The 22,416-nt window shown below is 46.5% G+C and overlaps 1 protein-coding gene across 1 annotated transcript; it reads right to left on the bottom strand.

The window, feature by feature from the left end:
• Positions 1-231: 231 nt before the first annotated feature.
• Positions 232-22,190, bottom strand: HHIPL1 (HHIP like 1). Its single transcript, XM_064460742.1, has 9 exons — positions 21,662-22,190; positions 16,200-16,846; positions 13,748-13,891; positions 12,826-13,154; positions 10,766-10,892; positions 9,784-9,929; positions 5,754-5,835; positions 3,832-3,914; positions 232-1,207 (listed from the first exon to the last, which is right to left on the bottom strand). The coding sequence occupies exons 1-9, from the start codon at positions 21,926-21,928 to the stop codon at positions 606-608; spliced, it is 2,427 nt and encodes an 808-aa protein (XP_064316812.1). The 5' UTR covers positions 21,929-22,190; the 3' UTR covers positions 232-605.
• Positions 22,191-22,416: the final 226 nt, after the last annotated feature.

The raw sequence follows: 22,416 nt of genomic DNA, 5'->3' as shown, positions 1-22,416 counted from the left end.
GATTTTGCTTAGATGCAATTATCTTTGATAACCAATAGGCTTATACTAATAAAAAGCATTACAAAAGAATAATTTTCCTTTAAACTAGTGAATGGAAAGTTAAGAAAAAAAATCTATTTTTGTGTTCTGCAAAGAAAGGCATGGATTTATGCATACTTAGAAACCACCACTCAGAACTGCAGGTAGCAAAGCAAGCCAAACACCACAAACACTTCCATAAGCAAGAGCGAAACTTGGTCATTTGGGAATTTATTTTTTTTGGCAAAACACTGTGAAGCATGGCTGGGGAATGTTGTTTTTTGAAAGGTCAAAGAGCAACAGGATGCATCTTTTTTCTAATCTATAATGGCTGATGTTTGGGTTTTTCTTCTTATAAAAAACCCCATACAAACACAGTCCCTGCCCATGACATACTCAAGTCACTGCTTCATTTTACTTTTTCTTTCCCTCCAAGGCAGATGGATGGGGATGAACACAAAGAAAACAGCAAGATTACTTCAAACAGATGCAGCACCCCCGAGGCTGAGCAGACCCTCCTCAATACTGATGCTGGTTTAGAGGGTTGGACAAGAGGAGACATGCTCTGAGTCCCGCCAGCTCCTGTGTCACCAGTCTGCCACCTCCTCCTGGCTGCACACCACGCCGGCATCCTCCTCGTGGGAGCAGTTGTGTGTGCCGACTTCAGCATGGTCACACTCCAGCAGTGTCTTCTCCTGCCCGGAGCACTGGACGTCATCCAGGAGAATGCGAAGGGTGGTCCCTTCCCCAAACTCTGCCTTCTTGCTGGCCCGCACCACGTAGGGGAAGCCCAGCTGGCGGCACACCACGGCGGCAGCGGGCGAGCCCCAGCCATCGTCGCACACCGTGCCCCACTCACCGTGGATATAAACCTCCACCCGGCCCCAGCTCCGTCCGCGGCCCCCCTGCTCCATCAGCCGCACGGCGCCGTTTTGCAGCGGCGGGGCCGTGCTGGGCGGTTTCTTCTTCCTCCGCCGCCCCCTCCTCTCTCCTCTCTTCCTGGGCTTGGGAGTCCTGCCGCTCGGCGCTGGGGTGGTGGGCGTCCTGCTGCGGTTCCCCGGCGGCGGGGCCTGGCCCACCCAGTCCACAGCCGGCGCGCGGGGAGGTTCGGGGTCCGGCCTGCCTCCCCATGGGGCCTCGGTCGTGGCCTTCAGCTGGGGACGTGGCGTCGGTGTTTTCACAATAAGCTCTGTTGGGGATAAAACCCAGGAAACCATGAGTTTGTCACTCTACAGACACTACTTAAAGACAACTATACAAAACCAGCACTGATTTTTGACTGGTTTAACTCATTTCTTGGAATTTGCTCACTTGATCCTGTTGAGAAGCGACAAGGCTCCAGGTGAGCCAATATTTCCTCGGCAAAAAATGTCGGCTGCCTTTAGTTAGCAGGGAGGACTGCAGGGCTTAACGCCAACCAGTAAGCCCCTCCCAAGAAGGAAACTCCAAGCAGTTTACTGGCAAGACCTCCACCTGGCCATTAAAGGGTGGACGCTGGAGTTTCACAGTCAGAAGAGGAGTTCCCCAACCTACCCTTCTCCCCGGCTGAAAGCATTTTAAAGACAGGCACTATTTCTGCTCTTCTCTTCATTACTAATGATTGGATCGCTACCAGACCCGGAGCACCAGCCTCCCCACTGGGCCAGATGCTTTATTCAGAGGAGCTGAAACCAGGAACATTCAAAATCAATTCTCTCTGGCAACTGGAATGTGCAAAAGGAACAGAGTTGCCAGGACAACACATAAAACAGGATTTGGGGTTGGGTTTTTAGTTCCTTATGAAAAAAAATAAAAGAGCCTTGAACTCTGAAGAGCTGAAAATTCTTTGCTGTCACAGTTTCCAGGCGTTATTGGACTTGCTTATTCACATGTGCTCTATTTTTAGCTTAAAAATAAGTTTTTAGCTTGTCAGAAAGAAGCAATTCAGAATTACTCAGAATAACAATCTACTGAGCTGGGACGGTGTCACATACATTTGCAAAGACATCATGACTTTTTGAATTACATCCTAGATTTCTCCATTCTCATTCATCATTTGCTTTGTAGTACAGAGAAGAGGAGAAATATGACCCTTATTTGTGCTTAATATCTATTGTCCCCAAAAGACAAATGCTTGCAGAGGTCCAGTTTTTCCCAAAAACACTCTTTGGAGAGGAATTGTATTAGTGGCATGAAAGTATTTCCCTTCTTTGGAAGCTGAAGGTCTGAAAGTAAGAAACAAATATGAAAGCCTTACCTGTGCACACCTCAGTTGCTGGAGCCTGATCTGGCAAAGCACTTAAAAATCCTGGAACTCATATAACGATATGTAGGACTGCATGAAAGCTGATGGCCACCTGGGAGTGCTTTTCACCTCACTAAATCAACTCATTATATATTACTCTTCGCCAAGCTAGTTATTAAATATGCTTCCAACAAATGCAGTCGTCCAGCTCATGCAAGCCGCATGCCTTGGCGATTCTTTTACATTCACACTAAACACTAACCAAAAAGAGCAAAATGTTTACAGCTACACATCCTGTTTCCATGCTTCTGAATCAAAATCTTCATGCTTGGTTTTCACCTACACATGAATTTAGTTCTGGAGACACTTAGCAGAATGTCTCCTGCTGTTTCTAAGTTTTATTTTATGATGAAAACTACCTTGGAAACAAACCCAAAAGATTTAGTTATGTATGTAGTTTAAAAATCTGAACTTTGGACTTGCACGCAGAATAATGCATAAGCAGAAACAGAGACAAAGCTGGTTGAACACGAACCAAGTTAATAATATTTGGAAACTGTGTGCAGAACTTGCAAGGAGGATGTTTCTGGAGGTGTGCTGAGTGCTCAGGCATGTCAACAGTTAATAATTAGCTTTAGATCTTGTTCCACCTTAAAGACTCAATCTTGCGAGGTGCTGAGTGCCCTCATTCCTCCCTGAAGTCAAAGCTGTAGGAACCATCAATGACTCAAACACAGTGTAACATGATTAATGTAATTAAAAATTAAGCAAAAGTGTTCTGACATTAGAGATCCTACAGTAATAGTAACTTCACGACAAAGTTATTAGAGTATTGCCTAGGTACTTACATGTGTAAACAAAATGCACAGGGGAAAAGAAAGGTAATGCTGCCTAATCTAATTTCGAGATCCTAATCGCATATTCAGGGTTTTGCACTTAACATAAATAGCATTTGGCTTGCTGCAGATTCAGCTACATCGCTGACTGCTCCAGCTTTAGCAGTACAGTACTTCATTCAGTATGAAGCAATCAAAAAGCCCTGGAGGGTTTGGATAAGCCAAAAGTTCACCTGAATGGTTGATTACGCCAATTCTTTTGGGAGCGTTTTCTCATCCCATATTCTCTCACTTAGGACTAACAATGACTCAGCCCTCATCTTGTTCAATGAGCTATTTCCCAACCCTTTAGCCATCATATCCTTCAACTCCTGAAGTGCTTCTCACTACCTGAAGGCACTGCAAAAAAATCACTTATTACTGAAAAGCACCATCGAGCACAGGATCTCAGTACAGAAACAGTTACAGGGAAATGAAGTTGGTGGTAATGGAACAGGTATGATGTAGCACGGAAAAGGGAAAATGTACAGGGGCAGAAACTACAGAGAAGATTTCACATGTCCAGGAAAGGGGAAATACCTTATGCCTTATTTGGACCAACTCATCAGATCCAAAACAGCTGGTAAGAATTAATTTTGAGGATACTCTGAAGAGTCAAGTTCTGGGTGGTCTCCACACACACATGTGAGCCTCGAGTTTATATTTACTGCCAGCTAACATGCACCAACAGTAAGCAGCAACAGTGACACTCACTCTCTTTTGGCACAAACTGGATGAGCTTGCTTTTTACTTTCACTGGCGATGGCTCAACTCGGCATTTCCCTGGTGGTGCTCTCCTGCAAAAAAAGGGACACATACAGTGTACAATTAATTCCTTTTCCCTGGCATCATGAGCCTTTGCTTCCCATTGTTTTTCAATGAATGCAATGCTCACTGGAAAAAACAACCTCTGTTTAAATGATCCAAGTAATCTCTTACAGTAGAAAACAATTAAATAATCACATATCTGCTTTGATCAAAGTCCAAATATTCACAAGGCAGTGGAGTCCTCTGGTTGTGTTTTCACTTGCTATTGCTGAATCCATTAAGGAAATAAAACATTGGCAGGTTCAAGCATTACAGAAAGAGATTAATCAACTTGAAAATAAAAATCACAAAACTACACAGTATGTGTTGAACACCTGACATAAAGGTCATGTGTATGCAAGTTTTCAGGCTGTCTTTGGAGAAGCGAAATAACACACTATTATTTGTACATAAAGCCCAAACAAAAGACTCACTACTGCAAAAGTAGTTCCAAAAATGCATTAGTTTCAAACAAGAGCTCTGAGTGTCTCCTACAGGGGCTTCCTCTTAGAACAACACATTATTTTGACACAAATTCATTTGCCATGGAGGTATATCTCACTTCTGAGAAGTTACATCCAGTTCATCTCATCACTTTTTCCTATGCTGGCTGGCTCGTTAATCTCCAGCCTTCTTCAAAGGTTTTCAAACTGGTTCAAAAATGCATTGTGTTTGCATTTGGAGGATATAACTCCTTTGTAATTAGGACTGTTTGCATCTGCATGTCTGTGGAAGGCAAAGAGCTCCCCTCTAAACTACTGCCACAGGGACGTTCCCTACTTTTACGAATTTTCCTATGAGTTCCTTCTTACTCATTTTGCTGTACTCAACACACTGAAGAAACTCAAACCTACAACTTTCTTTTGACTTCTGCTTTCTTTTTTTTTACTAAGGTTGCATAATACTAGCCGCTTAATACACAGTTTACAGGAACTCTTCTACTGTGTTAGATAATGGAAAATGCTCCAGACAGAGGAGGAGTCAGAGGAAAACAGGAGGCAGCTGTGGGGGCTGTTTAACTTTGGGGTCTGCTTCCAACATAAAACAGAAAAGTGGTTTGGTTCAAAATGCGCACATAGCTAAAGCTGTAAATGTAATCCTTTTAAAAATACAAAAACTACAAAAGTCTCACTCTGCATGTCTGGCGAAAGTATTTTGGTGTTTTGCCAATAATAGTAATGCTTAAAAAACAGGAAGATGACAAAACCAGCTATAAGTATTCCCATAAAACACAACTATTCCCCGCCTTGCCCAGCCTGAAGATACTTGCACATGGGATCCAGAAGGTGTAGCGATGGTCTTACTTCCTTGTCCAAACCATTTTCCAATTTGAAACATAAAAAAGAATGTACTTAAATTTGACATTCATTTCTGGTTTGCCCGAGGAAGCACTGCAGGTCACGCTGGTCAGCTTTGGCTGCAGCTGCCTGGCCTCAGGGCTCTTATGGGAGACGCAGCTGGCTACAAGGGATGGAGAGGAACTGAGAATAAACATCTTGAGAAAAGCTGCCTCCTTTTGGGCAGAAATCTAGAAAAACTTTGCCTGAGAAAGAAAAGTACTCCGTTAGTTTCCAGGAACAGATCTCCCAACCCACATAACACCAACAGGCCCCATAACAAGTTGGTGATCAGCAGGCAGCATAGGCTCCCATGACCGCAGGAGCAAAGCAGACCCACAGCAGGTTGCTCCAGCCGTTCCTTGATCAAGTTCCACATAAGGGCCCAGCATGGGTGAAGAACTAGTTAGTTAGTCAGTCAGCATCATTTACCCCATCCACGCCTGGACACACTGCACCACACTGAGGCTTTGTAACAAGAACATCTCATACCTAGAGGTGTCCACCACTTTGTACACCACTCCATGGGGAGCTGTGGCACTTGGTACGCCAGTAGACATGAAGTAAAGTTCTCCTGGGGAAAAAACCAAACACAGCATGAAAACTCTCCATGGAGCTCCTGCCCTGTACAGCAAAAAGGCATTAACTCTGCCTCACAGGTCAGAGAGCATCAGGAAACCCAGGACCAACACGGACATCTGCCTACTGGAGGAAACAAGGCAGGTTTGTATTTGGGTTTGTAGTGAGAGTTTATCTGCAGTCCAGTGCCATAAAATACTCTTAGTGAGTGGGAGCTTTTTCATATTGTTATGAAATATTATTTGGACAAATTTCCACTGCAGGTTCAGTTGCCCAGACTTTAGCTGTCATCTCAGTCTGATCTGTGTCCCTTAACTTCCCTAACACAAACCCTGAATTCCCTTTGTTGAAACAAAATGAAAGGAAATTAAGTATGTTCACACTGTCTTCTGCTCTTTTGGATGAAGCACTCCTTTGGGGTGAATTACAGAAGAACAAGATTTTGCTTTTGCTTTCTCTAGCACATTCAGAAAGTGAGATGTATCTCACATGAAAGGCATTTAGTTCATCACAGCTCTGTCAGGTCATATGGATAGGGCTCGACCTTCAGCCAAGCAATGTCCATCACCATTTATTGGACTTATTTTCTTTTAACAGCATTTCCATCCGTCTCCTGTTGTGCAGTGGAGGCTGGGATAAGCAGTCCCTCCAGCACTCTCTTTTTTGCCAGCTCAAGTGCTTGAGAGGTGCAATGAAAAGGATCTGAGAGAAAAAAAATTTTGCCGAAGTTAAAAAAAAAAAAAAGAAGGCAATGGAGACGTGTTTAGTGAGTAAGGCAGATTTCTTTGGGCATCCTATGGGTACCCTAGGGGAAGGAGCAGAGGGGTCAGAGTGAGCAAAGGAAGATGTGGGCAGGAGAGGCAGCTCCTGCTGGCTGCTGAGCCTCCCTCCTCCTCCCTGCTCTCTGTGCTGCCCTGGCCGAGCGCCTCCGGATGCTCCCACGGTAAAAACCAGCCACCCCTGGCTGGTTTCTTCCTTTTTCTGGTGGGCTCCATTAACCACAGGCCAGAGGCAGCCTTGACCCAAACAGAGATGGGAAACACCTGGCACTGTGTCTCGCAGTGCAGTGATGTGTGATACACATCCCACCCCCTCTCCCGGAAATTATCAGGCAGAAATATGGATGCTGCGGCCATGAAGCACACTGGCTGTATCACCTGTGCACCCCACAGACATAGCACAATGCCTGGGGTGTCCCTGACACGTTCAGCTGCCAGGAAAAGGGACTGCTGGCTTCATAAAAGCCAAAAATATAGGTGTCCCCACTGCATAAACACATCCACTGCACCAGCCAGAATAACATTCATCAAAGCAACAACCCCAAAAACAAACACTTTCATGAAGAAAAGCTTGTTAAAATAAACTGTGTGATAAACTTGTAAAAAAACAGACTCCCAGCACACCAAAAGGTGAAAAACTGTTCACTGCAGATAAAGAAAACTCACTAAACTTCTATCAACAGATTTCTTTCCATTATAATAAAGCAAACACAGGCAAATAACTACCTCTGAGAACAGACTCCAGCCCAAACTTCCACCCAGCTCTACCATACTTAAGCAAAGTATGCATGAAAAGTGCAGGGCAAAAGAAGGGTGGCAGCGTTTCAGCCCCGCTGTGCAGAGACTCTGCCCACAAGTGCAGGACGAGGAAGATGCCGCTCCCCACGTGCATGAGCAAGGGCTGCAATGAACAGCTTGATACTGCACTTGGCAGCACTCTGCCTTGGCATAAAGCTGATTTAAACTAAGTTATTCTGATTTTAGGATAAGATATCCGTCTCACCACAGCAATGCAAAACAGCTCTAGCTTCCATGAACATTAAGCATTAAATAAAATGGATTTTAACGCCAAAAAAAGATAAAATTTCAAAGTCAAACTTTTGAATTAATACTTAATTTGGATGATCTGCATTTACATGATAAAATTTGAATTTATATGATGTTCCACACATGTTGCATTTGTGCAACATCCACAACCGACATAATCTGCAGGAAAAACAGCAGTTTAAAAATTGGGGCATTCTGGAAGTGGGTGCTTGTGACCACAAGCCAGGACCTCCCCACAGCAGGGCTCCTGCATTACTGAGTCACACACGAGGCTACTTAGCAAGGGTCATCCTCTCCCTGTCCCCAGCCAGCAGCAGCATGCTCTGCCAGGCCCACCGCGGGGCTGGGCAATTAACCATACCCTTGTACAAACAAAGGTAGTGACCACCAGCTTTCACCCTGGGACTCTTTATTTCCTCCTTCTCAAACTGCAGCAGCTCCCCTCTAGAAAGCAAAATATCTCCAGTCTTAAAAACACAGCTATGCAAAGCTCTGCTGAGACTACATCCCTCAGTCCTACGCAAGGCAAAATCCCAGCTGACACTAATAAAATATGGACTTAAGCAGCCTTTTGCTTATGCCTCACTTGAGACATAACGCAGGGCTTTCATTCTGCTTCACCTCGAGAGGTACAACTATTCCAGGCCAGTGTGAGCAGGTGCATAATTATTGCTCATTACATCTGCTTCCCTGTATCCATTAATAACACCAACAGCCTTCTTGACTAGCCAAGAGCATAGAATAAGTCTCACTTGGGTATTAGCTTCTCAGCCTCTCAGGGCCTGCATTTCCCATGGCATGGCAGCGTGAAGAATGAGGTTTCTTTTCTAATTGTCTTTGCCTTCTGCTGTTCCCCATCCCTCCAGACCATAGGTGTGCGGGCAGCAGCCCACCCACACTCAGTCTTGCAGGGAACTGACCCTCCAGCTTCCCCCTCAGTCACTGCGCGGCATGCTGGCCACTGGAGGAGGTGCCTCAGAATTAGGACTGTGACTTTGGTTTGATATTCAACATATTCATCAGTGACCTGGATGATGGAATAGAGTGTAACCTCAGCAAGTTCGCTGATGACACCAAGCTGGGAGGAGCGGCTGATACACCAGAAGGCCGTGCTGCCATTCATCGAGGCCTGGGCAGGCTGGAGAGCTGGGCCGAGGGGAACCTGATGAAATTCAACATGAGCAAGTGCAAGGTCCTGCACCTGGGGAGGAACAACCCCATGCACCGGTACAGGTTGGGGGCTGACCTGCTGGAAAGCGGCTCTGTTGGGAAGGACCTGGGAGTGCTGATGGACAAGTTGACCACGAGCCAGCACTGTGCCCTTGTGGCCAAGAAGGCCAACAATACTCTGGGCTGCATTAAAAGGATTGTGGCCAGCAGATCAAGACAGGTTATCCTCCCCCTCTACTCTGCCCTGGTGAGACCACATTTGGAGTACTGTGTCCAGTTTTGGGCCCCCCAGTTTAAGAAGGACAGGGAACTGCTTGAGCAAGTCCAGCAGGGAGCCACGAAGATGATCAGGGGACAGGAACATCTCCCTTATGAGGAAAGGCTGAGACACTTGGGTTTGTTCAGCCTGGAGAAGAGAAGACTGAGGGGGGATTTTATAAATACCTATAAATATCTAAAGGGTGGGTCTCAGGACAATGGGACTGGACTTTTTTCAGTGGTCCCCAACGACAGGACAGGGGGCAATGGGCTCAAGTTGGAACACAGGAAGTTCCACCTCAATATGAGGAAAAACTCCTTTCCTGTGCGGGTGCCAGAGCAGTGGCACAGGCTGCCCAGGGAGAGTATGGGGTCTTCTTCCCTGGAGACATTCAAAACCCACCTGGACGCGGTCCTGTGCCCCCTGCTCTGGGTGTGCCTGCTCAAGCAGAGGGGTTGGACAAGATGATTTCCAGAGGTCCCTTCCAACCCCTGCCATTCCATGATTCTGTGATTTGGGAGATGCTGGGAATCTCACCCACCAGCATTTTAAAGACTGACAGACTCATGCTGTGCCTCTCCACCACCCACCGCCTCCCAGGAGCCCCCTCTGACCCACTCTCTGGTGTTTTAATCCAAAGAGAAACCAGTAGCATGCCATTCAGTGTGATATAAAGTTAAAAGATTACCTGCTTCGTCTTCCGCAAAAGAGATGATGTACTGATAATAGTTATTGATAAGCCCAGGGAACATGCATGTTTGCCCTGTCCCCATGCAGATTTCACTGTACTGCCATTGTCCGGTAGCACGATCCTCCTTCAGAGACATCAGGTGCCTGCAAGGCAAAAAAGCACTTGCACCAAGCAACCAAGGTAATGATTTATGAATATTAATCAGGACACCTGAAAGGGCGTTCAATGCTTCCCACCCGCATTAGCTACTACAGGAAGTGTAGCTCCTCCAAGAAACAAAAGATTGTTAATATTAAAACATATTGTCTTTCAACACTTTGTCTTTCAGGGGCAACACAAGCACAGGAAAAAATTACATAGGAGGGTTTAAGGGATGTCAGACCGGGGGGACCTTGCCAGAGATGCAAGCACTTGGCTTCACCACAGCTCTGTGGCAGAAGACCAGTGAGTGCCTCAGCTGGGGCAGGCAGTGCAGGGGCTGCGCATGAGAGGCCTGGGAGATGCAGATACAGCAGAGGCAGAGGAGGTGGGTGGAAAACATGAGACTGCCCCTCATGCCTGCCTCATCACAGGTTTGCAACAGACTCAGCCAGAAAATAATTTTTTTTTCTTTCAGTTTCTTCTGTGTCTGGAAACATTGCATCAGAGTGGGGTTGGTTTTTTTTAGGATGCATTCAAATGACTTTTTACACCGCTTCCAGGACTTTAAATGACATCATAATATTGCCCCTTTATTTGTACTGGCACGGTGTGACACAGCAACATCAACAGCTGCTGGAATGCGAAGATTGCATTCCTGCACAGCACCATGGACTAAAAGTTACATAAAACACGCCACATGAGCCCGAGCAGTCGGGCTTTGCCCAGCGCTTGCGACCAGCAAGTGGCAGCTTATACTGCCTGAGCACTTGCAGGCAGGTGTAGTATTGCTGGAGGGCTTTGGCTGGGGGTACAGTGAGTATCTGAAGTATTTACTTACCCACTCATAAAATCACCAAATATGTACAGTCCATTCAAGTTTGGAGACTCACAACCCCGATAGACATAGCCTCCCGTAACGGATTTCCCCATTTTGTGTGGATATGCATAAATTGGGAGCACATCATCTACAGGGAAGAAAAGATCTGTGACTTGCCTTGTTTTATATATGATGCAGAATAGCTGTTTATCTAGGTAGTTCTGAGACTAGCACAATACTATCAGGTTCATCTGAGCACCTTATTTAAATGAAGTGCCAATGGTGTCATATTTAGTTTGATTTTTGCCTTTTCAGAACCACGTTCGATAGCCCTGTCTGTGCTGACCAAGGACAAGCTAGCTCAGGAGACTGGTGGCTGTTTCACTTGCAATATGAGCTGAATCCCTGATAAGCCTGAGTGCTCTCTATCACCGAGACACCTCACCGTTCTCCTCAGCCCTTCTCTGCCTGCTGCAACCCAGCTCTGTTAGTGCTGCTTCTGGCCCATTTCTGTACAGCCTGGCTGGTTTTGCCTTGAATTTGCAGGTTACTCTTAGAGTCACTGCACCCATGCCAGAGACGTTTGCCCAATGCAGCTTTGTTTCGGTGGTGAAAGGGAAAAAAAGAGACAGGGTAACTCCAGACTGCAGGCGCAGATGAAAAGATATGTCATACGTCAGCGCAAATAGCTTCTGTTTCTCTGAGATGGGGGAGCTTAACCTGAAAGGGCCATCAAATATTTATGGCATGGCACAGGAAAGATGTAGTACTGGCATATTCATTGTAAAATATAAGTTAAAACACACGACAGAGGCAAAATAGAGGAGGATGCCTTCATTTTGAGGGTCTCTATTGGATGCTTCCTCCCCTTTCTTTTGAAACTCCTGGGGTACAGGTATTTCCTCGGGTACCCACCCCTCCTCTTCCTCACAGCCCTTCTCCCTGCCCGCGTAGCAGATGCCTCAAGCAGCAAATCCAGCAGCTCCACCAGTGGGGAACTTGCACCAGGGGCATTTCATCTAAAGCAAGTGTTCTCAACACTGCAGCTGCACTTATCATGTTAAAGGGGCTGTGACATTTCACTATTCTAACAAAAGGCATCAGAAATTGTTCCAAATCCCCAGAGACCTCAGTAAAGTGCTTCCCATGAACGCTCATGCAGGCGCTGTCACACACACAGGAGCACTAAATGGGCTCTCTGACAACTGCTTCAGCAAAGGGGATGCAAAAGATCTGCTCCCTGCTCTCGAAATTTTTATAAAAAACACTTAATCCCTACCACTGTTCTTGTAGCTAAGTTAATAAAAGGAAGGAAGTTAAACTAAGTTAATAAAAGGAAGGAAGTTAAACACCACCACACAGCACACAGAAGAGGAAAAAAATGAGAATCTAGGCTAGGGGAAATCAGTGCCGGCCCACTGCCCCCCTGGATCTCTGGGGAGATGCTCCAGCACAAGATGTGATCCACATCTGACCTTGCAACACAATCCACTATGACTTCCCAGGTGCACTAGAATTTAGCCAGCCAGCACATACCCTGAACCCAGGTTTGAAAAGTAAAAAAAATATTGTGGTTTTCCTTCTTGTCATAGCTAAAAGAAATAAAAATACACTGTCATTCAGTTACCTGCAAAGCAGGCAGTCTGCAAACTGGTTGGCCAGCTTACACAATATGTTTCTTTCTGCTTTTTTAAATAAGGACGCTACTTTTGAGTTATGGAGAAAAAAACAGTTCTCCAAATTTTTCTCACTTCTGCAGGAAAGTTTATTTTATATGGAAAAGATGAAATTGTCCCCCTAAATCACAGAATCGCCAAGCAATTTGACTAACAACACAGATTGCCTAGAAAAACAACAGCTAGCATGTTTCATTTTCCTCCTAACTAAAAAATAGTAACATTTGGACTTTCAATATTTATCTCCAAGTCAGCTCCCTCCCAGAATGAGACTGCATAGATTTACATCTCAGAAATGCGTGTTTTCCATCAAGCAGCCAGGCTTTGAAGGCAGGAATTAAAAATGATGGCGCAGAAAACTGCACGGTGTGAGACACAGGTAATTTAGAGAGAACATCTGTTTACCTATTGAAGAATTGGCGCAAAGTTTTTTATCGTAGCAGCTAAACCCTTCCCTTGCCCTCCAGCCGTAATTTTTCCCCTTCTCAACAATGTCGATTTCTTCGTATTTATTCTGCCCCACGTCTCCGCAGAAGAGCCGCCCTTTCCCTTCCTTGGTGTGAGGATCGCCCCTGTCGAAAGAGCAGCGCCACATATTTCTCACTCCGTACGCATAGATTTCGGGACGAGCTTTAGGGTCATTGAGAAACGGGTTGTCAGGAGGGATTCGGTACAGAGGCCCACGGTCGTTGTTGTTCACATCAATCCGCAGCACTTTGCCCAGCAGGGTTGATCTGTGTTGGGAGAAGAAAGGAAAGAGCACAATGAAGAAATAAAACCAAAATTTGGTTAAATATATCTTCTTGCTCAGAGATGGCTTTTTGGAAAGCCTAGGGTTTCATTCTTTCTGGTTTGGAAAAGACAAGTCTTTAAATATCTCTGAAAAAACCCAACCATTTCAAGATCACTTCATTTGTCCCAGGCCACTGAAGAGCCTTTATGTGGCACTGACTTCCCACGACTCACTGCCCCACGGATGCACACTCATGGCTTGGAGCTGCCGTAGGGATGGGTCCGCTCTTCCCATTTCACACTCCCCTCCTCCAATTACAGAAATCTGGGCTCCGAGCAGGCATCTGGAAGGCTCAGCAAGCTATTGCTGCTCACAGGGAAAAAAGACGCACCTCGATAACCTCCCCTAAGGAAAACGGAGTTACACGGGAGGTCTATGTGCCCGCGTGTGAGCACAAGCATCAGTGCGGGTGTTAGGTAAAAAGTGAACCTGAGACAGAAAATCCCCTCCTGGCCTACCCCCGCCAGTTTCTCTTCTCAGCCCAGGAGTGACAGGAGGGACACACAATGCACACAAGGTTTTCGGGGCTCTCACTTGTTCTGGGCGTTTCCAAAGGTCCCAAAAGGATCCCCAGCCATGCCTCCGTCTCCAGTAAATATATAGAGATACCCATCATCTCCAAAGAGCAGCTCTCCTCCGTTATGGTTGGAAGCGGGTTCTTCTATTTCCAGGATTATCCTAACCAAAAACAGGGAGGAAGCATTACCTACTGCACAAGCCCTAAGCAAAGGGCAGAGCAACATCACTCCAATGTTGCCCTTGACACAAGGAAATGGCTACAGATCAGTTTTGCTGCAAATTCCTCCATATCCATGTTACTGAATTTTACTTGGGCATAACTGATTTTCTAACCTTAAATAATTCCAACATATTTTCCAGGTTACAGAAACACCAAATTGTGTAATAAGGAAAATGTGGGAAATCACATGACAGAATATACTTTTAATTAACTATACTCTTCCTCTGATTCTTCCTCCTTGATAAACTTCCTTATTTTTATTTTTTTTTTTTTAAGAAAAGGCATCTTGGCTTAAATCCAATTGTATACTGCAAGAGAAAGGACTCAAGTCCATCTGTGCATCTGTAGAGCATTCGGCTCAATCCTGACAGGCACTTTCAAGGTGAACCTAAAACTTTTCAAGCATTAAGTAACAGCAATAGTTAAATTCTTAAAGAGAGAAGAATCCTTAAATGATAATTATATATGCAGGACTTTACCAGATTAAAGAGTGGTTAAAAGCAGCCCCACCAACAAATTAACATTTTGACAACAGTTATTCAAAGCTGCACCAACAACCTTTAACTTCATTTTAAACCCTAATTCTCTCTTACTTTTATCTGTTTATTTTACGCACCTGGCATCCCTTTTGTAGTAAGAAAAGGGTGAAATACATAAAAGTATAAATTTATAGAAAGGAAAAGCCACAAATACATGCAGTGGAGGTTCCCAGGTGTAATAACTGAAGCTTATTTTACTCCAGCTTCTAAAAAAGGCCAGACTTCGTGCTGACAGTGCCTCTTAATAGCTGCAAAACCAAGCGATAATGATCACTTACACCACCTCATTTTTAGTGAGTTTTCTTCCCTTCTGCAAGTACTGATAGTTTGTTATCAGATCGTAAATTGTGGAAAGGAACCCAGCTATGTAATTATTCTGTCACCTGCTGCTGAACATCACCACTTCTGAGCGAAGGTAACTGCGCAGGAGCGCACAGACTCCAGCCGGCAGCAGGAGTGAGGGAGGATCCCGTATGGACACAAAGGTGAATCCTCCACAACTTCCCACAGAAGATGGAAGGAAGAAAAACACACTGAGCAACAATCTGCAGGCAAACAAGACATACGCCTTCCTGCTAAGGCAGTGCACGCCACGTGTCTGCCAAAGCTGCCTCTTGGGCAGCATCTGAGGATGAAGTCAGTGGGAGCTGTGCCTACACAAGCACAACAGGACCACAATTTTGTTTTCTTAAGCTTTCACCATACTAAATAAGCACAGAAAATGTTAAAAACATAGAGCCTGAGGATTTTTAAACAAGAAAGCTCATGGGCCTCGACATCTGCAGGTTTATGCTCCTGACCTGCTTTCCTGAGGACCACGTTTAAATTCCCCTCACCTGTCACCCACGGTGCTGCTTACACTGAATTGCTGTCATTGCTTTATAAACCAGCATCCCCTTTCTATCATTAGGCTACATGCATTTTTCAGCTAGAATCATCCACTGCTGAGTATTTGGAAAGCCCTAATAAAACCCATGTAACAAAACAAAAATCTTAACATTAATAATAGTCAAGGGTCTCTTAAAACAGTGGTTCTATTTTGTGGTTCTGCACCAGGTTATAAATCTACAGACTGCCTCCACAAGCAAACCTCTAATCATCTGTGCATATTAATGTGGATCAGCTGCAGGATCAGACTCAAACAAATCAAATTTCCAATCAAAATGCACTCAGTAACATCATACTGGTTTGCATTTTATTTAATTTGATATTAAATTTGTAATATCACAGGGTTGAGCTGTCATTCAGATAAAGAAATGTGGGGCCTAATCCATCTTTGGTCTGGTATCACTGAGTTTGTTTATACTGATTTTGGAAACCTTTGGCTTCGGAATGAATTTCACTCACGCTTTGCAGAAGCTTATTTTAAAGGGTAATAATTAAAATACCAAAAAAATCCCAACCAAAAACCAAACCCCAAAATACTAACTGTAAATCACGTTTAATCAACGTCCAGTTAAATCTTCTGTCATACCAGAACAGAGAAATGTAAATGTTTTATCCCCGAGCACTTGCAGTTCATCCACAGAGGACGGGCATATTCTCTGTCCCAGTAAGCTAGATACAGAATTGGACTAGCTTGCTGCCACACTGGAATGCAAAAACTATATTAAGCTAAGTAAGTCTCATTCATTAATAGTCTTTAACAATGCACAAGCTGCCCTCTGAGATCTTAAATACATTTGCCAGAGAAACATGTGTACAATACCTTTCAGAACCATGGTCCAAAGCATTCATGTCAGCAGGAGAAATTCTGAACTCACTGATTCGGATTCTCTCTTCATAATGAACTTCAACTGAATAGTAGACATACACTTTACCATTAAATTTGAATTTAGGATGGAAGACAATACCTAGAAAACCTCTCTCGTCTCCTTCCCAAGGTGAAGTGAGTACAGCTTCGCTGATGTTCAGAAATGGCTTTTTGAGCCTGGATTGATCGGGAAGGTAGGTCCACACCAGGCCAACCTGCTCCGCGATGAAGAACCTGTGGGTGCCATCATTGGCGTGCACCATCGCAACGGGATTGCGCAGCCCGTTGGCGACCTCCACAAGGCAGAGCTGGAGGCAGCCCTCTGCGTCGGCTGTCACTAACCCCAAGTTTTGGTTAAGGTTCTGATTATCCAGCAGGTGTGGAAAGCAGTAGTCTGTGTCCTCCAAGGACAGGTAGCGGCAGAATTTTGCCATGTTGTTCTCCAGGGCAATTAACTCTTGGTCTGCAGAGAGATAGCGAAAAATGGAGCGGCATTTTTGCCACACTTGCAGGCAATAATCTTGGCAAAGTCCTGGTATCGTCCGCACGGGGGTGGAGGGATCCTCGGCGTCGTACAAGTGAGCTGCATATGGAGAGCATTCCTAGAGGGAGAGAGAAAAAGCCTCAAGCCATTTCTTGGACCAGATTTGAAACAGCTAAGCAGCAATACTAATTGGAGAAATTTCACCTTAATTACAACGTATGTTTTGCTTTATTCTGAAGATATATTGACAGAGGAAAAGATCATAGAAAGGAGGTTTATCTCAGCATTCACAGAAATGATCTTCAATATTCCTGGTGAAAGCTGGCTTCCTCATGCAGGTATTCATTTATTCCAACCATAGCACTAACTCAAGAAAACCAGTGATGACACATACCTTGCTACATCACCCTAGTAGGCTGTTCTGGGGAAAAGACACTTTTCTGTCTTTGATGCTTTCACTTTATCTATGAAATAACGAGCAGATTCACCACAGCACAGCAGCAAAACCAAGGAGGAGTTAGCTGAGAAGATTCAGGTCCTGCATCTCCAGGCTAAGGAGGGAATGGGAATGGTCGGCAGGGCCAAAACCTGCAACTTCCATACCTCATCATCTGACAGTCCAGGCTTGCACCTCAAACACAGACATGATCTGCAAGTGGGAAGAAGCAGGATGAGAAAGTGTAGGAGTAGAGAAGGACACCCATCCTTTGTACTGGACAGTGCACCCAGCCCTGGGATGCTATCAGTGCATACACCATCCTTGCTCAGATCTAGCTGCCTTTGCTGGTGTATATTTGCCTACAGACACTTTATATACCTGAACAGAAGAGGTGAAATACATCTCATGATCAAGACACTTATCACCAAGTTCTGCGGGGGATGCTCAGGCTACAGGATTTCAGACAGTGAGCACCAAATGGCCATAATCCAGGCAAGGTCCAGTGACAGCGGCTGCAGCACTACCCTAGTTTATGGAGGGTGCAGCCTTGTAAATCCACCTAAGGACTGAATCAAGTTCACGTAGTTCATTGTATTCTCCACTACGAGAACTCTGACAGGCACATTTTCCTTATGTGAAAAGTCACTGCAGTCCAGGAAAACTGTCTGTAAATTACAAACTGAGCAAAGTGACTCAGTTCTGCTTTGTAAGGGCTTTTTCTTGTAATAAACACAGAACATTTTCCAGTTGTAATGCATCTTCCCGACAAGCATCTTGAAAGTGCTCTCCAAATAATGTAACATGACTCAGTGGAGGCTCAGTTATTTCCACAGGGCAGATAAAGAATTGAGGCAAAAAAGGTAGGAAGAGAAACTATGCTTCTTGAATAAATTCTGCATTTTTTAATTCCTAGATGGCACTTCTTCCCAACAAAACCGGCTTAGTTTAAAAAAAAACAAACCAAAACCAGAGAGCTGTTTCTAAATCTATAGGGAGCTATTTCTTAATGCAGATTACAGCACTATTCAATAGTTGAAAAGATATAACATCCAAGATACTGATGTATTTAAATTAGCTGATAAGTACACACAATATTTAATTTTTATTTTCCATTAGATACCATAATAAACTGAGAGGCCATATAATACATCATTAGTGCACAATAAGCTTTCCTCCTGGAATGTCAAGTCATTCATTGCAAAATGAAGGTTATTATGCCTTCAAATGAGCAGCAATTAATGTAGTATAAAGGAGATTGTGTGTGACACAAAACACTGAAATTACAGGGGCAGATTGGGTAACGGCACTCGGCTCGGCTACACGAGGTGTGCCAGGGACAGAAAGAGCCGGAGCATTGCCGATGCAGTTGTTATGAGTGAAAATTTGGCCTTAGAGAACAAACTGAAACAAGACAGAACGGGAATGTGAAGGCAGGGCTGGATGGGAGCTCAGTCTGTTGCTGCCTATGGAGGTGTCACATTCAGAGAGGAAGACCACTGCTGGGGTACCGGCGTGTATCTGGTTCTCCAAAAGCCTCTTGCAAAGCAAGCAGTGATCTTAGGCATTATAAAGCAATGTCCTGGCTTCAGCATCAGAATTAAAAATGGCATAGGGGTATGGTTTCCCTGTCCCTTTGCCACTGCAGGCTGTTCAGCCCAGCCTCAGGTGTACTTGAATAGCAGACAACATTGTGGATGACTTCTTCACTCCTTACCACGTTCCTGGTGGCATACGGCTGGCTATTTATAGCAGCATTAGGCTGACAGTGATGTTCAGCGATCCATCACTAGCCAGACAGAACCCATGCATGTGTCTAGGGTATCTTCCAGCCACATTTGGAATATCTTCTAGCTTTCATTCCACAAGAGATGGAATGTGACTCCTGATCCTGAATTTCTCTGCTTCTGAAGCTAATGATGCAGTCCTTCACCCTTCACATCGCCTTGTCACATTCACTAACTCAAAACACCACGAAACTCTACACTCGGTCACAGCCCAGCCCAATTCTCATTTCCAAATGACATGGTCTGTTCATTCATTTTAAACTATGATGTGATCCAAAGACCAAGGAAACTAATGGGCAGGCAATCAGTAATGTCAGTAGGGCTGGAACAAGCTCACACTATGAAAATAACTCACCAGAAAATAAAACAAAACAAGTGACATTAAGATGTTAGCCAAATCCATCCTATCTGTTCCAGGAATTCAGAGGCAACTATTTATCTGAGGAATTGCAACAGTCTGAATTTGGACGAACACCCACATCAAACAATGGCTTATTTACTGCTGCTATCAGCCTGGAGGAAGCAACAGGAGTCCTCAGGAAAGCGTCTAACTTTCACGTAATCCCTGACCTTCCCTGTCCACCTCCATGCAGAAAATCAAGGCTTTAAGCAAGCTGTTCCCCGAGAAGCAGAATGAGGCATCTGCTCTCCCACAGTTTGGTGTCGTGCATCCCACCACAATAATCCACACCCACACATGTCTCCGGAGACCTGCTGCCCCCACCAAATTACCCCAAGGTGTTGAGGCCATGGGGCAGGCAGGGAGATGTCCCACTGCAGCTGTCCTCTCCCCCACAGCCAAAGGCACCCTCTCAGCCTGCGTGTGTCAGGGGAAACCCCTATTTTGAGGCTGGGGGATCATGGGCAGCACCGAGGGAAGGATGTTTCTGCTCTTCCACTTTCCCTTCCACAAGGAACAGAAACAGCACCACGTAGCAAATCACAATTTAAGACAGGGTAGGAATCCTCACCACAAGTACAAGCTGAGACACTTGTCAAAATAATTTGATCACGTTTGAGAGAAATCACAAACTGTGAACAGAGACAGAAGTGTGCTGAATAAGTCACAGAAACCCGCTTATTAATTCAGGTCTAGGATACAAATTGTATATATAACGAATGAATGGAAACAGAGTGTTCTGGAGTGTTTGCAATGCCTGAACTTCCATTTTGTGCTTGAGCAGACAGAGTTGGTGGTTTGTAGCCGCATCTGGGCTGATGATGCACTGAGGTCATCAGAACATTTGAGTGAATCATTTTTCCCATACTGAAATATTTCACGGCTTCTGAACAAATTTTCAGTGGTCGGGTTTGTAACGTACACAGGAGACTTAGTCATCACTTGCAGAGGCAGAAGGAGTGCTTAGCAGGCACTGCTAACTGGATTCCTATCCGCAAACGGACTTTTGGACACCACTTGTTTCAGGAATATATTAAAAGGTTTTTTGCTTCCAGTACAGTATGAGATGAAATAAAAGGCAAATCTGTTGTGCAAAAGGGTTGGCTTTCTCTTCACGCTTCCAGGAACACAAGAGATACCCTGTAAAATGCTAGGAGCGGGACTTCTGAAAAGCCACTTTGATCCCATCCGAGCACAGCGGACAAGACTCCTCTGTCTGAATTAATTTAAAATTTATACTTGCACTGCACAGAGCTGCCACTGCCCTGTCTCAGGGGCATTTTCGTACACACAAGGCCACCACTAGTGACAGGGCACGGACTGGGATCATCCTGTTATCGTATCTGACCACAGAACATCAACCCTAAGTGGAAATCTCCCCCGTGTGGGATGGTTGCCACAGAGGTTTCTAGGTTACATCCTCCGATATTACACTGCACCCATCATCAGGACTGTTAGCACCTGGCACACGCAAAAAGCATGTCCGTATGCTGTAACCCAGTACAAAAACCCACCTGATCCCATGAGTAGGGTGTAACAAGGAGCAAGGTGCCTGCCGATCCCCTCCTGGATTGGCACGAGGTCCAAGGATCTAACCCTGGCAGGGTGAGGGGAGCCTGCAAATTGTAACTGCCCACACACCCACCTCAGAGCACTGTTGCTCATAAGTTAAAGCGGAACAACATCCCTATTCCTCTTTCAAACACCTGCCAAAGGTGGAAAAGTCCACTGGGAAAGCTAATGATGGACAGTTGCTCCTGACAGTGCCTGGGAGCACGTGTCTAGGCTGCTGAACTAATCCCTGATGCACCCGTACGTGGGCCAACGCATCCAAGCCTGGGCTCGGGCGCTAATGCCACGGCTGATGCATGTGTCGGGGGTCTCTGTACACCTGTCTGAGCTGGACACTAATGCCACAGCTCACACACCCCTGGGCTGTCCAAAGCCGCTGCACCAGTGCTGATGAAGCCCTGTACAGGTGGATGCAGCTATTCCTGGGCTGATGTGCCCATGTCATGGCTCATGCACCCGTGAGGTCCAAAATACCTCACAGGGTATTGGTGCCTGGATCAACGCACCCTGCACAGACCAATGCACCCATGCCTGGGCTGTAGCATCCATCCCTGGGCTTGATGCAGGCCCGCATGGATGGATGCACCCACAGCTGGGCTCAAGCACGCAAACCTGGGCCAAAGCACCCTGTGCGGCCAAAGCACTGGGGCTGAGTCCCCCTCTGTGGCTGAGGCCCCCCCGTGCAGCAGAGGCCCCCGGGAGCCCCGTGCGGGGGCCGGGCGGGCCGGGACCCCTCACCTGGCAGAGCAGGTCCTGCAGGTGCCCGGCGCAGGCGGCGTAGGTGGGCCCGTCGAGGCGGGCGCTGAGGCGGTAGAAGCGCTGGAGCAGGGCGCGGTCGCGGTGCGGGTCGCAGCAGCCGAAGTCGCCGTAGCGGCGGCAGAAGGCGAGGCCCCGCGGCGGCCGGAACGGCGGCTTGAAGTCGAGGCACTGCGGGTGCGGCCGCGCCGGCCCCGGGGCCAGCGCCGCCGCCAGCAGCAGCGCCAGCGCCGCCCGCAGCCCCCGCATGGCCGCCCGGCGGGCGCGGAGGCGGCAGCGCGGCTCCCGGGCGGGCCGGCGGCGGGGCTGCGATCGGATGGGCGGGGAGGGGACGGAGGCTGCCTCCCGGCCCGGCCCGGCCCGGCCCGGCCCGGCCGCGCGGAGGCTGGGCCGGGCGCGGCGCCCCCCTCCCCCGCGGCAGAGGGGCGCGGGGAGCGGCCGCCCCGAGGTGTCCCCGCCGCCGGACGGGCGGCCCCGGGCCTGGGCGGCCCCGCGGGGCAGCGCCGGGGACGCGGCTTCCCCCGCAACACGCTGCCGTTTCGGTGGCGGTGGTGGACAGGCGCTTTTAGCCTGATTCCGCCCAGACCGCAACCGGGCAGGTACTCGGCCGAGGAACCATAGAATCGTTAAGGGTGGAAAAGACCCTTAAGATCATCGAGTCCAACCCCCGAGGAGTCGGCACGGGGGTCGTACTGGAGCGCTGGAATGTATCACACTGGAAACCAGTTGCTTAGACT

This window comes from Phalacrocorax carbo, chromosome 9 (assembly GCF_963921805.1).
Source record: "Phalacrocorax carbo chromosome 9, bPhaCar2.1, whole genome shotgun sequence".
Lineage (NCBI taxonomy): Eukaryota > Metazoa > Chordata > Aves > Suliformes > Phalacrocoracidae > Phalacrocorax > Phalacrocorax carbo.
This window is presented reverse-complemented; position numbering and strand designations above follow the sequence as displayed.